The 14,173-nt window shown below is 51.8% G+C and overlaps 1 protein-coding gene and 1 pseudogene across 1 annotated transcript; one reads left to right on the top strand and one right to left on the bottom strand.

The window, feature by feature from the left end:
- Window positions 1–1,012: 1,012 nt before the first annotated feature.
- On the bottom strand, window positions 1,013–4,878 carry LOC119105239 (putative 39S ribosomal protein L49, mitochondrial; annotated as a pseudogene).
- A 580-nt stretch (window positions 4,879–5,458) lies between these two features.
- Window positions 5,459–13,593, top strand: LOC119105236 (serine/threonine-protein phosphatase 5-like). The gene is given in 11 exon segments (XM_037228704.1): window positions 5,459–5,510; window positions 7,473–7,548; window positions 8,494–8,735; window positions 9,158–9,305; window positions 9,727–9,848; window positions 10,093–10,257; window positions 10,965–11,070; window positions 11,674–11,943; window positions 11,946–12,123; window positions 12,703–12,784; window positions 13,458–13,593. Coding segments are annotated over 11 exon segments (1,500 nt in total). The 5' UTR covers window position 5,459; the 3' UTR covers window positions 13,518–13,593.
- Window positions 13,594–14,173: the final 580 nt, after the last annotated feature.

Below are 14,173 nucleotides of genomic sequence, written 5' to 3'. Positions count from 1 at the left end.
CGGCGCACCACGAGCGGCCAACGCCGCGGACCCGGCGCACCACGGGCCCGGCCGCCGCCGCCGGCCCCGGCACGTGCAATGAAGACCGCGACAATTGGTCCGACAGATATTAACTGTAGTGGACGTAGAACGGTACTCGAACAGTGGCTACCTCGCTTGCCACCCCCGCCGTGCACATCCGCCTGTTACCGCCGCGGGTCGCGTGGGCGTTTGTTACAGTCCGTCAGCAGACGGAGTCCGGGAGTGGGCGGGTCGCCCGCGGGGGCGCAGGACGCTGTAGGAGGTGGGGGCACGTGCCATGATTTTAGCCAGCTGAGGCTTGCATAGTCGCCTCTCCCTAGCGCTGCTCCCTGGTGAAACGGGCGTTGCCATGTAGCTACGGAAGTTGTAGGTGAAGGGACGGGGCACGAGGGTGGGGCATGCCGCTTCGCATTGTACAAATATCCGACCTTGTCTTACCGCTACAGTATCGGTAGATCGCTCACGCCGTGTTTTGAAACACCTCGAAATAAAGGTAATCTTTACATGCCACGCTGTTTTTCCGCCGCCGTCCGCCGTCGCCGCGCCACGCAGATTGCGACTGAACGCATCAGTAACGTGAGATTGTTCCTGACGGTTCTCTTTGCCCCTCGGTGAGGATTGGGAACAACCGCTCGCCAGGATCAACATCCCCCCCCCCCCCGAGGCCAACAGCGTCGCCAGCGCGGACGCTTCCCCGACCACGAAGCTGGCAAGGAACCAGCTCGAGACCAGATGTCCTCACAGCATGTCCCATTGTGCGATCAGACAGTGAGCAAAGCAGAGGCGAATGAGAATTAATGTAGGTGGGCCGTGTCATGCCGTGTCAGTCGTGCTGACCCCAGTACCACAAAACACGCGTTCACACCACTTTCCATTCATCGAAGATTCACTTGACATGTTGCAGCACCGCGGTGTCCATAGGCCGCTTTTACCCGCCTCCGAAACGCGCGCAAGACGTCGAGCACACGTCTGCTGGGGCGCCTTCCGTCGGCTACAAGCCCCGCTCTCGCATCCACTGTTTGACCTGGTCACGTACTCGCCCTTGAACTGCACGTACTGAGCCATCTCGTTCACTTGCGAGGCGATAAACTTCTCATTGACCGCCTCCAGGTGCCGCTTCAGCTCGTTGTGAAACAGCTGCGAACAGCACTGGCTCAGAGCACGTCGCGATGCAACACGCCACATCTGGAGGCCATACTGCACAGGACGGCGGCGATTCGGAGCGACACGCCACAAGACCGCACCTCACGACTGTGACTCTGCGTGACCGGCACGCCGCGGGTCGCCCTCGGAACCGGGGGGTCGCCCTCGGAACCGGGAGGTCGCCCTCGGGACCGGAGGTCGCCCTAGGAACCGGGAGGTCGCCCTCGGGACCGCGAGGTCGCCTCTATAACCGGGAGGTCGTCCTCGGACTGGGATATCTCCGCCCGGACCGGAAGGTCACCGTTGGGACCCGGAGGTCGCCCTCGGGACCGGGAGGTCGCCCTCGGGACCGGGAGGTCGCCCTAGGAACCGGGAGGTCGCCCTCGGAACCGGACGGTCGCCCTCAGGACCGGGAGGTCGCCCTAGGAACCGGAAAGTCGCCCTCGGAACCGGGAGGTCGCCCTCAGGACCAGGAGGTCGCCCTCGGGACCGGGAGGTCGCCCTCCGGACCGGGAGGTTGCGCGGCGCGCCAAACTCACCCAGACGTCGCCTCGGACGTTCCTGACCATGGTGATACGCTTCACGCCGTTTTCCTTGATCTTCAGGTACACCGGCAGCATGTGGTTCACCGATCTCCGTACGGAGTACGTCAGCTCCGAGCTGCCTGCGGCGCACGGCCAGCGGCGGTGAGGCGGCCGGTCTGGTCAGAGCCGTCGCACGTGGCCCGAGATGTGTGACGCTGCATCTCCAACTCACAGGACATTGGCGTGGCAAAACTGCATCGATTGCATGCCACCAGAAGTCTTACTCACACACGTGCCGATGCGTGAAGATAAGCCACATTTTGTCTGCTGGCGGACCTCGTACGGTCTTGCATTATTGCCAGAGGCGAATGCCTGTTCGCATGGCATCATCGTCACAGGAGGCAGGCTCGGACGAACCAGCGGCCACTCGCAGGCCACGCTACCTTGCTGCGGGGTCCAGCCGGAGGGGTAGCGTGACTTGGCCGCCGGCACCGGCACCGTCTCTCGGGGCAGCAGCCTCTCCACGTGGCGCCAGTCCACCTCCACCGGCTCCACCTCGGGCAGCTGGGCGTCCGGCGGCGGCGGTAGCTGGCGCACGTACAGGCCGCGCCGGCCCTGCCGACGGACGACGGTCAGACGGCGTCGCAGCTACCAGATGGGACACGGCCAAACAGACACAACAGAATGGGTGTGACAGCAGGGGCAGAATGGCCAGCACTTGGACCATCTGCATGACAGCCATGTGAGAGGAGACAATGTGCAATGAGGAGAAGTCAGTTCTAAGCTGTCAAATTTGCTGCATTTTGACACAATCATTTCACTTACCATACCAAGTCTCATCCCCATAACAGGAAGGCTGGTGAGCCTTCTTGCTGTATTTAGGCACCAAGACATACTGATGGCAGCTCTTATCTGAAACAACAAGCTGTGGTCATATGGTGGTCAGATAATCACTAGTAAGGATTTCACTGAATGAAAAGTAAAGTAGATTTCACTGGATATGAAGTTAATTATATTTCAGTGATACCAAATTAAGTACACAAGCAAGAGCTTTGTGCCCAGGTCTTGCTTGAAGCCACAGGTACAGAACAATAATTTTCTTTAGCAAGTCCTCTGGGCCACAAACTACACCATGCTAAGCAAAAGCCACTACTGCACCATGAATCTACCATTGTGGTTGTGCATTTCAGTTAAGCAGCCCATTTTTCAGAATTTTGGATGATAATACACAATTTTTGCTCAACAGTGTTCGGCTGGCAGCTTTTTGTGGCATACAACATTTGTCATACAGCAAATTGCCAGTCTGGTCTTAGCTCATCCCTTGCCAGAGGGCTGCTCCATGCATGGCTGGGCTGAGCACACTGCCCCCTGTCACTTGAAATTAAGACATCTGAGTTGCCAGCAGTACTGCTGAGTTGGAGTACAGGAGCCCGTGCCTGGGCAGGAGCTGTAGTGAAGTCAATAAAAGCTCAATGACTCTGGCTTTGAACCCCTGTTTGGTTGGTAGCATCCACAAAAGTGGGGTATACAAACATTTGGAATCTGTGAGTGATGGGTCTGTTTGTAAAATATTGGCAATATTATATAAGGAGGAACATGGGCACATGATCTTTTCAAATTTGGCATGTATTAATGCAAAGATGTCTGACCTAAAGAGACAACTAAAACCAAACCAAAGTAAAGTGATAGTTGTAAAAAAGGCATTATGGTACATGTTCAATTTTTCCAAATTGAGATATGCATGTACAAATGAGATGACCAAAATCATGCAATGTTTTGGTACAACATGCAAACAATTTTGCATAGTAGCCAGAAGGTTGACCTTTCTGGCATGTGGTGACCTTGCAAGCTGATTGTAGCTGCCATGACATCTCAACCACTTTTCCTGAAGTGAAACCAGATGCATTGAGCCTAAACAGCCATTCCAAGGGAATGAATGGATGCATAGCAGGCTCCATAGCTGTGTCCCGCCAGCTCAACAAGATGTATGGGTCACTGACATGAGTAGCCAGATGTACCTTTCATATGCCTCCTCCAGTGCTTGACTATGTCTGGTATTGGGTGTTCTCCATGAAATCATCAAAATTGGTCTGTGATGGCAGCATAAATGCCAGTTTTCCAGGAGTGTCTCAGTGCCATCAAGCATATCCTGTTAGGCATTGCTAAGTCCTGTCTCCTAAATGGACATGTTCCTCAGCAGTGGAAACATGCATTTATTTCTGCACTTCTAAAGACAAAAGATCTAAACACCTGATCCAAATCTGTAAGTAGACCATAAATTTATGTGCTAACCATATCAGAGATTGCTTACACACCATGCACGCCACTTGCTTGTCAGCAACCAACACAGCTACAGACAACACTTTTTTAAAAAGCATGCACTACTTGAAGAATGCCTTTTTCCTTTTGTCCCCAGAAAAGTTTGTTTATTCATGCTAAGAGCCATCAAAATGTTGATAAGTTGATCACATCATCATTTTTACCACACTTATACTCCAAGATTGCCAAACAGTGCTTGTAACCTCCATGTGTCATTGTCAGTAGATACAAGCATTTAACAGCTAAATTAAGCTCATACATTCTACAAACTTCAACTACCACAGGGTTGTATCAGGGCACCGCTCTGTGACCTGGTGTACTTGCATTTTTTTCAACAAACTCATTATGCACCAATATAGCTACTATTTTGCAGCATGTGATCTATGTCAGCAGCAAAAAGCAGGTGACTGATCACTAAGCTCATCCAAGGAAAAAACAATCTGAATTTACCTCACTGGTTTTGCTTGCACTCCATGAGTCAGCAAGCTAAAACCCTGACCATCATGTTTGAAACTACAAAGATGCTCAGAAACTTCCATCTGTGCAAACCAAATCAACTTACAGACTCTACAATCTCAAAAAGCAGAACAGTTATGTACAGTGGTCTCGGCATGCATCAATTCTTTTATAGAGAGGCTGTAATGATGAGGTAATTGCTACAGAGTAGAATACGGCTCTAAATGGTATCAGTCCTTTTGTCAAGTTGTGGTGTGTGCGCGAAATAAAGCAAACGATGAAGAATCGGCCATTCCACTTTTGACTTTAAGGATCCCATGTGGGTTAAGAGTCCAACCATCTGCACACCATATAGAGTTCGCCTTATAACAATCACCTTCACGACCCCTTCTGACTGAGCACAAGCGTCTGCATTCACCGCCGTACACCAGTATCTCATTTTCCACAATCAATTTCCACAAACTGGGGCGACAATATTGTGGTTGAAGTTTGCCTTAAAAGCGCAATGATTGAAACTGAAAAGGTTTCCGAGTTGCCTTTAGTGGAGACAAAAAACTGCATCACAAGTAGAAGTATGTGCTCATTTTGACACCTTCACTTGAATTCTACTAATTTGAATCACTTTTCATATTTAAATAGGGTTTCAATATTTATTTCATAATACTTTTACAAACAACCATTAGAATTTTTAGATATTACAGACCTAACATCATACTTGCAAAAAACGCACGCTGGGATCACGGCTACCCTGGTGGCCAGATTTTGAACCTTTTATCAGACTTAACTATAGCGCACAAACGCGTCACCCAATGATATAAGTGGAAGCGAGATAAGCATGGGAATGTGCTGAGGAAACCTGCTGGAGGGGGGAATAGGGGCTGCGGCCGGAATCATTAGCACAAGGTCCCATGCGATAGTTTGTGGGCAGGAGTGTTTCTGTCACATAGAAGCTCATCTATTAATATAGCTCATTCGCGTATTTATCGAACATGTTCGATGGTGGTGGCTGCGGAAGCGGATGCACTGGGAGACACAATGCCGGACCATGTGAGCCCCAAAATGTGTGCTGGTTGCTCAATCGCATGCCTTGCAGTGTTTGCTGTGCACCGTTGTCTGTGGGCTTGCTCGAAGGATTGTGGCCATCAAGAAATTGTTTTATTGCATGTGCTGCTCTTGTTACCAATTTGGTCATGGGTTCAATGGGGTTGTTTAAAGCTGTGGTTTTAACATAAACCATGATGGAGACTAGCACACCAAAAATGGTTATCATGGTGCAGTGGCCATGCAGACAGTAGCATTGTGTTGCTGTGATCATGCTAAAGGCAATAGTGTAAGATGTCAATACTTTCAACACAAGTTATTTGCTAAGCTTGAAAAGGGTAATTGGAAGGTTGCCTCTCTATAAGCATATAATCAGGAAATCACATGCTGCAGCTCTTTCAAGTACTTATTGAAAAGGATAGTAATTAAGCATTAATTGCTTATTAATTACCTTGAATTTTTGCTCCTGGTTTTTACTTGGTTATCAACTCACTAATTCATTGTGTCAGAATAATGTTGTAGCAGGAGTACTGGATTGGAAACTTAGATTCAAGTTGACAACTTCACTATGAATGGCAAAGATGAAAATCATACTATACAGCTAGAATGTTGGCAATATACACCTAATCTTGTTCCCTGTCTGGGCTCTTTGCAGGCAGACATTCAAAAAGATAATGTCAGTAGCATAATACAAAAGTAATATATTGCTATTATCAGAATAAGGATGTCAGTATATTTCAAACTAGGCTTAGTTCCACTGAGCATGTTCTGCAGCAGATCAGGGGTATCTTGGGTGCCTCCACAAGTTGCCCTTGACTACCTGTACATAGCTGATACAAATAAGATGTCCATGTTTGTGGTGGCATGGATCACAACATTACCATACTTATTTTGCATTTATGGTAAAATTTCGGGGCTATGATACCATGCATGATGACCATATTAACATTAAGAGGATGTCCCTTAAGCTAGACATCAGTTTGGTGTGGAATTTAAGTGATCTGGAGTGTGCATAATGATCTTTTTGAGTTCTTGTTTTATTTGTACCATTAATCAATTGATTGCCCTGAAAATAGGTGGCAAAAACTATATATAAGCAACAGGCTTTTCTTAAATCAGTTGGCTTTGTCAGGAAATGTTGGCAGGCATAGATTTTAATGGTCTACAATGTATGCAGACTCCATATTTCCAGACTCCACTCCATATTCAGAGCAAAGTCCATAATTTTGAATAGTTAAGGTTTGAGTCTGAACATTTGGTTATCTTTTCAGCAGAATTCACTCTTATGGCATAGTCACAAACTAGGGCAATTACAGTGGAAAGTCTGGGTATTGCTTCACACCAAAACCCATGATGGTCATTATAAGTCAGCTCAATAATGTGTGTACAGTGTGACTCAGGAGCCAGGACCAGCTCTATTGCAATGCATCACAGTTGGTAACAGCCCAGTCTCAGAATGATTTTGCCTTCCTCTGGGTTGTACCAGGAGCCTTGCAGCTCTTGGGTGATATGCACATGGTGCCATGTGGATTTTGGAGCGGTCCCCCTATGCAAGTCAATAAATCAGTACATGGGTCTGTCAATAGGGGTATCATCTTCCTATAGCACCATGATCCTTTGGTGGTGGGGCTGGATATTTGGAGGCCATGTGCTGTGTATGCATGAAAATTGTGTATGCTTGTGCTGGTACATGAGGCTTATTTCAGCAGCAAAGATAACAGCATGCTGTGTTAAATTATGTGTAATGCCATGATGCTGTGTGATAATGTAATAATGTATTGTAATGTAGTAGTGAATATTGTAATAGTGTGTGAACTTGGTTTATCCAGCTGTTGTGTTGATTGAAGAGACAGAACTCTGTGAGGACTTTTTATAAATTTAAGAAGACAGCTGTCAGTCTACATTTTCTTTGGTATTTGTTATGTGCCTCATAATTTGTAGCTCTTAGGTCATTTATGTATTTTTCAGTCATCACTGAAGGCTGATGAAGATAGAAAAACTCAGGCAGAAGCATACAAGAATCAAGCCAATGAAAGGTTTACTGGTAAGATGGGCTTCATTATCACCATGACACCCTGTTGTCACTCAGTGTTTCATCTCCTATAATGACATCATGCAGGCACAAACCACCCTTTGCTGACTCTGTTCCAGGCATGGTAAACAGGTGAAAAGTGGGTGGTAGCCACTACCATAACATATGACTTAAGGCTGGTCATTTTGCTGTGGGTGTAACAGTTGCTTGTTAGGTATTTTCATTTTGGTCAAAGTAATTATTTTGCCATCTGAATGTGGCCCCATGAATTTGTTGCATAAACTGATAAACAAAATAGTCTCAGATGCCAATGTGCTTGTGAAACCTCAAACTGAAGCTGGTGCAAGTCAAAGAGTGTCATCACTTGCCCCCAAGAGGTCAAGTGAGGTCACATGATGTCATTCCTTCAGCTCCCATGACCCTGTCCATCTATGGCTGTGCAGTCACGCACCTGACATAGTTTTGTAATGCAGGTATATTGTGATGCCTTTATTAACATCATTTCAGGTGGTATATAAAGGCGATTGGTTGTGACATTGACATTGGATGGTTTTTGACATTGACATGGTTTTTATACTGCCTTGAATGACCCATACTGTTTCTCAATCACCATGGTCATGATATTATGTGAACATTTGAATGATAGTTATGGATTATTGTGTGCATTAGGTGGTGTGCATGGCATGCTTTCAATATGTTCCCAGCCACATTCTAGTATGTTGCTGCATGATCAAGGGATCAGTACCTTTTATCATGAATTGATTGCCTGCCTCTTTTCGTAATCATAAGTTTAGAAGAACATGCTTGATTGAAGACAGTTGTCTGGTTTTATTTAGATCAATTCGTTAGGAGCCCTGTGTCAGCCGGTAGATGATGGCGTGCCTCAGGCCGCGACACGGGCCGTCTGCCACTGCCGGGCCAGTCCGCGCTCCCGCTGACGCCCGTCCCCGTCCGCAGCCCAGGCCTTTGACGAGGCCGTCGATCTGTACACGAAGGCCATCGAGAGGTGTCCCGACAACCACATCTACCACGCCAACCGCAGCGCGGCGCACCTCCGGCTGGAGAACTTTGGCTACGCGCTGGCCGACGCCTCGCGCACCGTCGAGCTGGACAAGACGTACGTCAAGGGCTACTACCGGCGCGCCGCCGCCCTCATGGGCATGGGCAAGTGGAAGCAGGCGCTGCGCGACTTCGAGAGCGTGAGTGTGGACCTGTGGTCCTGGTGGGAGTGAGGGTGGAGTGGGAGGGAAGGGGGGGGGGGGGGGGGGGCAGAGCTTGCCGCTGTCGGTGGTATGGTTCTGTGGACGCTTGCTGGTGGACGGGCAACGAAGGTTGTCTTGTTGCTTCATTTCATTGCGAACTTGTTTGTCGTGGATGGGCATGGTATGCATGCTGAGGCTATGACTTCCTCTGCCCCAAAGTAATAACAGACACATTTGCCATCAAAATCTGCCACACGCAGTGATGGCCTGGAAAAACATCAGCTCGCCCGCCCTCGTTTACCGCAAACCGCACAACGGTGCGAGCCCGGCGTGTGCCTCGGCTCCGCCCGCTCGGCGGCAGTTCGCGCCGCGGCCACCAGGGCGGCCGTCCGTGACGTAGCTCGTCGGCCGGCCGCCAGGTGATGAAGGCGCGGCCGCGGGACAAGGACGCGCGTGAGAAGTTCACCAAGTGTCGCATGATTGTGCGTCGACTGGCGTTCGAGCGCGCCATCGCCGTCGACGAGGTGCAGACGACCGTTGCCGATTCGATCGATCTCGACTCGATGAGTGAGTGGCCGGCGATCGCCGCCGCCCCGTCTCGTCGTGCGCCCCGCCGCGGCTCGTTTCGCGGAGCGGTGCTCGTCACTCGAGTGAGCTTGGCTCCCTTCTGACGGCCAGGTGGCGGCAGTGTCGCGCACTCAGATCGGCAAGAATACCGGTTTTTCGATGGCGCGAGTTTTGATTGAGCGATCGACTGTCCGCCGACGAGGGGGTGTGGAGTGGGTGGTTCGATCTGAGCTGTCCCTTACTTGCCTTCAACCTGTAGGACCATTTTTCTGGGCGTGTTATCACAGGATGTTTATGCTATACTTTGGTGTGCCCTGCCCTGGAAGCATGACTGTCGCCGCCCTGGCCATCGCCGTTACGTGCTGTTTTGTGTCGACGCGCGGTCCGGCCGCCGCGCCGCCTGAGGCGCCCGTGTCCGCAGCCATCGAGGATGACTACGCCGGTCCGGCTCTGGAGGACGGACGGGTGACAGTCCAGTTCATGGCTGATCTCATGCGCTGGTTCAAGGACCAGAAGCTCCTGCACAGAAAGTATGCCTTCAAGGTATGGCCACTGAACATCGATCGAAGATGCTGCTGTAACGGAATACCAGTGCGTTGTAAATGGCCTCTGTTTTCTAACGAAGGCAGAGTTGATAAGTGAGGAAGTGCTGGTGGTGATCGTGAGATTGTTTGACCAGCTGTTGATAATTAATTGATATATAGTTTAGACCCAGCCGCTTCTCTTGCATAGAATTCTCTGGTCTCCTCGCATGCAGCGAGTGACGCGCTCTCCGGCCAGTCGCCAGATCCTGCTGGACATCAAGCAGTACCTGCTGCAGCAGCCGTCGCTGGTCGACGTGGCCATCCCCGAGCAGAGCAAGTTCACCGTGTGCGGCGACATCCACGGCCAGTTCTACGACCTCATGAACATCTTCGAGCTCAACGGCGTGCCTTCCGAGGCCAACCCATACGTATCCTTTGACAGTGTTCAGCTCTTGTCAGTGTCTGCTGCCGACTTACACACCACTTTTGTGGCAGCGCCTGTCGCCGATTCACACGTTACTTCCGTGTGAGCGTCTGCTGCTGACTTACACGTCACTTCGGTGTCAGCGTGTGCTGCCGACTTACACGTCACTTCCGTGTCAGCGTCTGCTGCCAACTTACACGTCACCTTGGTGTCAGCATCTGCTGCTGACTTACACGTCACTTTGGTATCAGCGTCTGCTGCTGACTTACACGTCACTTCCGTGTCAGCGTCTGCTGTCGACTTACACGTCACTTCCGTGTCAGCGTCTGCTGCCAACTTACAGTCACTTCCGTGTCAGCGTCTGCTGCCGACTTACACACCGCTTTCGTGTCAGCGTCTGCTGCCGACTCACACGCCACTTTCGTGTTATTGCATCTGCTTTTTTTTAGCGGCGCTGTAGAATCCCTGTGTGGTGTCTGCAGTCTGGTCTTCTCAACCTATCTACTTTCCTTGGATGGGGATGGTCTGAACTACCCGAATCGTGTTCGATAGAGGCCTGTCGGTGCTGCTGTGTGATATTTTCGGTGCTGCTGACGCATTATGTGTGATGTAGGGGCCATCGCAGGTATGTTTTGCTGGCGCCGCTTTAGCGTGGACATGTGTCTCATGTATGTCCAATTGGCACAATTCTTCCTTGACCATGTGGCGCAGCTGTTCAATGGGGACTTCGTGGACCGAGGCTCCTTCTCAGTGGAATGCATCCTAACGCTGTTTGGGTTCAAACTGCTGTATCCAAACCATTTCTTCATGTCCAGAGGTATGTGGGCCCGCGTTCAGGAAAGTGAATAAAGCGCACGTCTTCGCTTGATGGTCACCAAATGCAGGGTGGGATGGAGCTTTAAAACCATTCCAGCGTCTGAGATGTCCAAATCTATTGTGTGTATGCTGTTAATGTTGTTTCCTTGTAAGGCGTGCCGCACTTAACTAATTGATTACCCCGATGAATTAGCGAAGTTTTGCGTGCGTCCAAGCGTGGTTAAAGCGAACGCAAATGAATTTGTATACCACACGCAATAGACCCTGATTAAACTGCCTCGAACCGTCGCATCAGTCGTTGCTTGCTGTGTTGTGTGGTGAGGTCGGAGCTGCGGTCGCAGTGACAGCACATCTGACTCGCCCTTCTGATGTATCTGACCTGCCTCTTGATGAATCTGACTCGCCTCCTGGTGTATCTCCTGGCTCGCAGCCGTCACGTCCTCCCCCCCCCCCCCTCGTATCCGGACGAGGCCCACATTGCCGTCTGTCGTCTCCGCGTGTCGCCCGGCCCCGTCTGTCCACTCGGCGCCCCGCAGAGCAACCACGAGAGCGAGACGACCAACCAGATGTTTGACCCTGGTGACCGCTCACCGCCGCCCCGCAGGGAACCACGAGAGCGAGACGATGAACCAGATGTACGGCTTCGACGGCGAGGTGAACGCCAAGTACTCGTCGCGCATGGCCGACCTCTTCACCGAGGTGTACAACTGGCTGCCGCTGTGCCACGTGCTGAACGGGCGCGTGTTCGTCACGCACGGCGGCCTGTTCTCGCGCGACGGCGTGACGCTGGCCGAGCTGCGCGCGCTGGAGCGCGGCCGCCAGCCGCCCGAGGAGGGCCTGATGTGCGAGCTGCTCTGGTCGGACCCGCAGCCGCAGCGGGCCGCGGCCCGTCCAAGCGCGGCGTCGGTTGCCAGTTCGGGCCTGACGTCACCGACGAGTTCGTGCGCACCAACCGGCTCGACTATGTGGTGCGCTCGCACGAGGTGAAGGCCACCGGGTACGAGGTGGCGCACGGCGGCAAGTGCATCACCGTCTTCTCAGCGCCAAACTACTGGTGAGCCCTGGCCCAGCCACTGGAGGGCTGGTCTGCTCTGACGGGGGGGGGGGAGGGGGCTTCGCGTGACGTGGGCCGTGCTTTGCGCCTTAAAACTGAGCGGTGTGAGAGGCACGGAGAGAAACTCACGTTGTGGTTTGTGGCCATTTTTCCATGGGTGTAATAGTTGGATATTAGGTATTTGTAATCTGGGTCAAAGTAATTTTTGTCCGCATGTAGCGTCTGCGAAGGCGGTCGGTTGTCTGCACAAATATCTGAATGCTGAAGAGTTAATTGCCAGGACAACGTTACTCTGACCACTGCATATATGCAATAAGTTTAAACAGCCCCATTCTGACCTTTTAGTGTAAAACCTAGTTAGGGTAAGTTGAAGACCAGCTATTTGAATGTTCGTGACTGAAACTATTCTCACGTCAGGATAAGCAGCTGATGCGTAATTTGTTTCATTACCAGAGGGTGTGGGTTCCGTATTTGCTCTCGAGGGTGTGTCGTGTTTTGAGATAATTGACCAGAGCGTCGCGTTCCCTTCGTTGATGTAGCCTGCGCTGTGCTTGCGTGACTGGCAACGTCTCGTTTCAGTGACACGATGAACAATAAGGGAGCGTTCATCACCATGACAGGAGGGGACATGACGCCCAAATACACTACTTACGAGGCTGTGGTAAGAACGTGTGCTCTGCTGGAATTGGACGATTACAAGTAGCGTTACTTGTCAGCGTAGCATTGGCTGGAAGTGTAGTGCTCGTCGCCCCTGATAGAGCAATGAGGGCCCTGAGCTCTTTTTTCGGTGTTATGAGGTCAGAGTTTCGATGCCAACAGTTTCCGACGTCCAGTATACCGGGAGGTGCTGTTAAACGACGTTATCAGCCAAACCTTTTCAATAGAGCGAATGTGAGCATGGTCCGCGAACCAATACTGTAACGAATGTTCGCTTTATAACGCCGCTAAACCAGTACCTCCTGGGATAACAATCAACACCTGTCACCATAGGACCCCTGAGCTCACAAGACATAGGCTCTGAAGGGGATGTCAAAAATTTTCTCATTTTCTTAGTGGTGTGTTATATTTATATACCAGGGATAGAACTGCTTGAAGATCATCTACCCCATGTTTCTTCTTGACTGCCTCTTTTTACCTCGCTATCTCTTTGCGATTGCGAACGATAACGATCGTCAGTTGTTTCTTTCGTTGTAAATTGTGCTGGCTAGTTGAGACCGGCCATCTAAGCGTGTACCAACCCGGCGGCCGCCGAGACCGCCTCTCCCTCCGGAAAGTCAGTCCCCACCCCACCCCCCCCCTGCTGCTGCCCCGCTGAGTCGTCCCCTCTGCCGCAGCCGCACCCGAACGTGAAGCCGATGGCCTACGCCAACTCCCTGATGAGCATGTTCGTCTAACGTCGGCGGCTCTAGTCGGAGCGCGGTGCCGCCGCAGGACGCTACGCCGCGGGCGGCGCTCGAGGGGACCAAGCGGCGCGGCCGGTCGGGGCGCCGCGCCGCCCCGCGCCGCGCCGCGCCCCGCCGCCGGTGGACGCCGGCCCCGGCCGCGGGCGCGCCCTCCGTCGATGTGTTGGTCGGCTGTCGCGCCGCCGCCGCCGCCGCCGCCGCCGCCGCCGCCCGCGCGCTGACGTACGCCGTGCGGGACGCGCTCGTTTTAGTGTGGCGCGCGCGCGGCGCCGACGAGCCGTGTTTACGCCGGTGAGCTGGAGTCGCGCCGCTCTGGTGGGCGTGTGCTCCGATGCGCCGGTGGTTTGAGCGGTGACGTCACGCCCCCCGGTAGTCCGATCCACCCGGAACATCCTCACATAGTCAGCTGGAGACTGCCCGGCTCGCAGGGCGGTTGCAGTCATTGTCTTTAGGGATATGGCAATGCTGCAGCGCCTTTGTACAAGTGAGTAGTGAACCATATTTTGTGGGCACACTGCGTTGCGGGCAGTCGTTCAGCGCCGTCGACTTCAGCTGTCCATGGATATGAACTGCGGTCAAAGTCTGTACCACTAGTGTCTGTCGACCTCGCGAGGTGACAGCACCATCGATCCACCATTGCCTCATGC

Source organism: Pollicipes pollicipes, unplaced genomic scaffold (genome assembly GCF_011947565.3).
Source record: "Pollicipes pollicipes isolate AB1234 unplaced genomic scaffold, Ppol_2.1 Scaffold_6093;HRSCAF=7227_pilon_pilon_pilon, whole genome shotgun sequence".
NCBI lineage: Eukaryota > Metazoa > Arthropoda > Thecostraca > Pollicipedomorpha > Pollicipedidae > Pollicipes > Pollicipes pollicipes.
The sequence above is the reverse complement of the archived record's forward strand: the minus strand, read 5'-3'. Positions and strand labels throughout refer to the sequence as shown.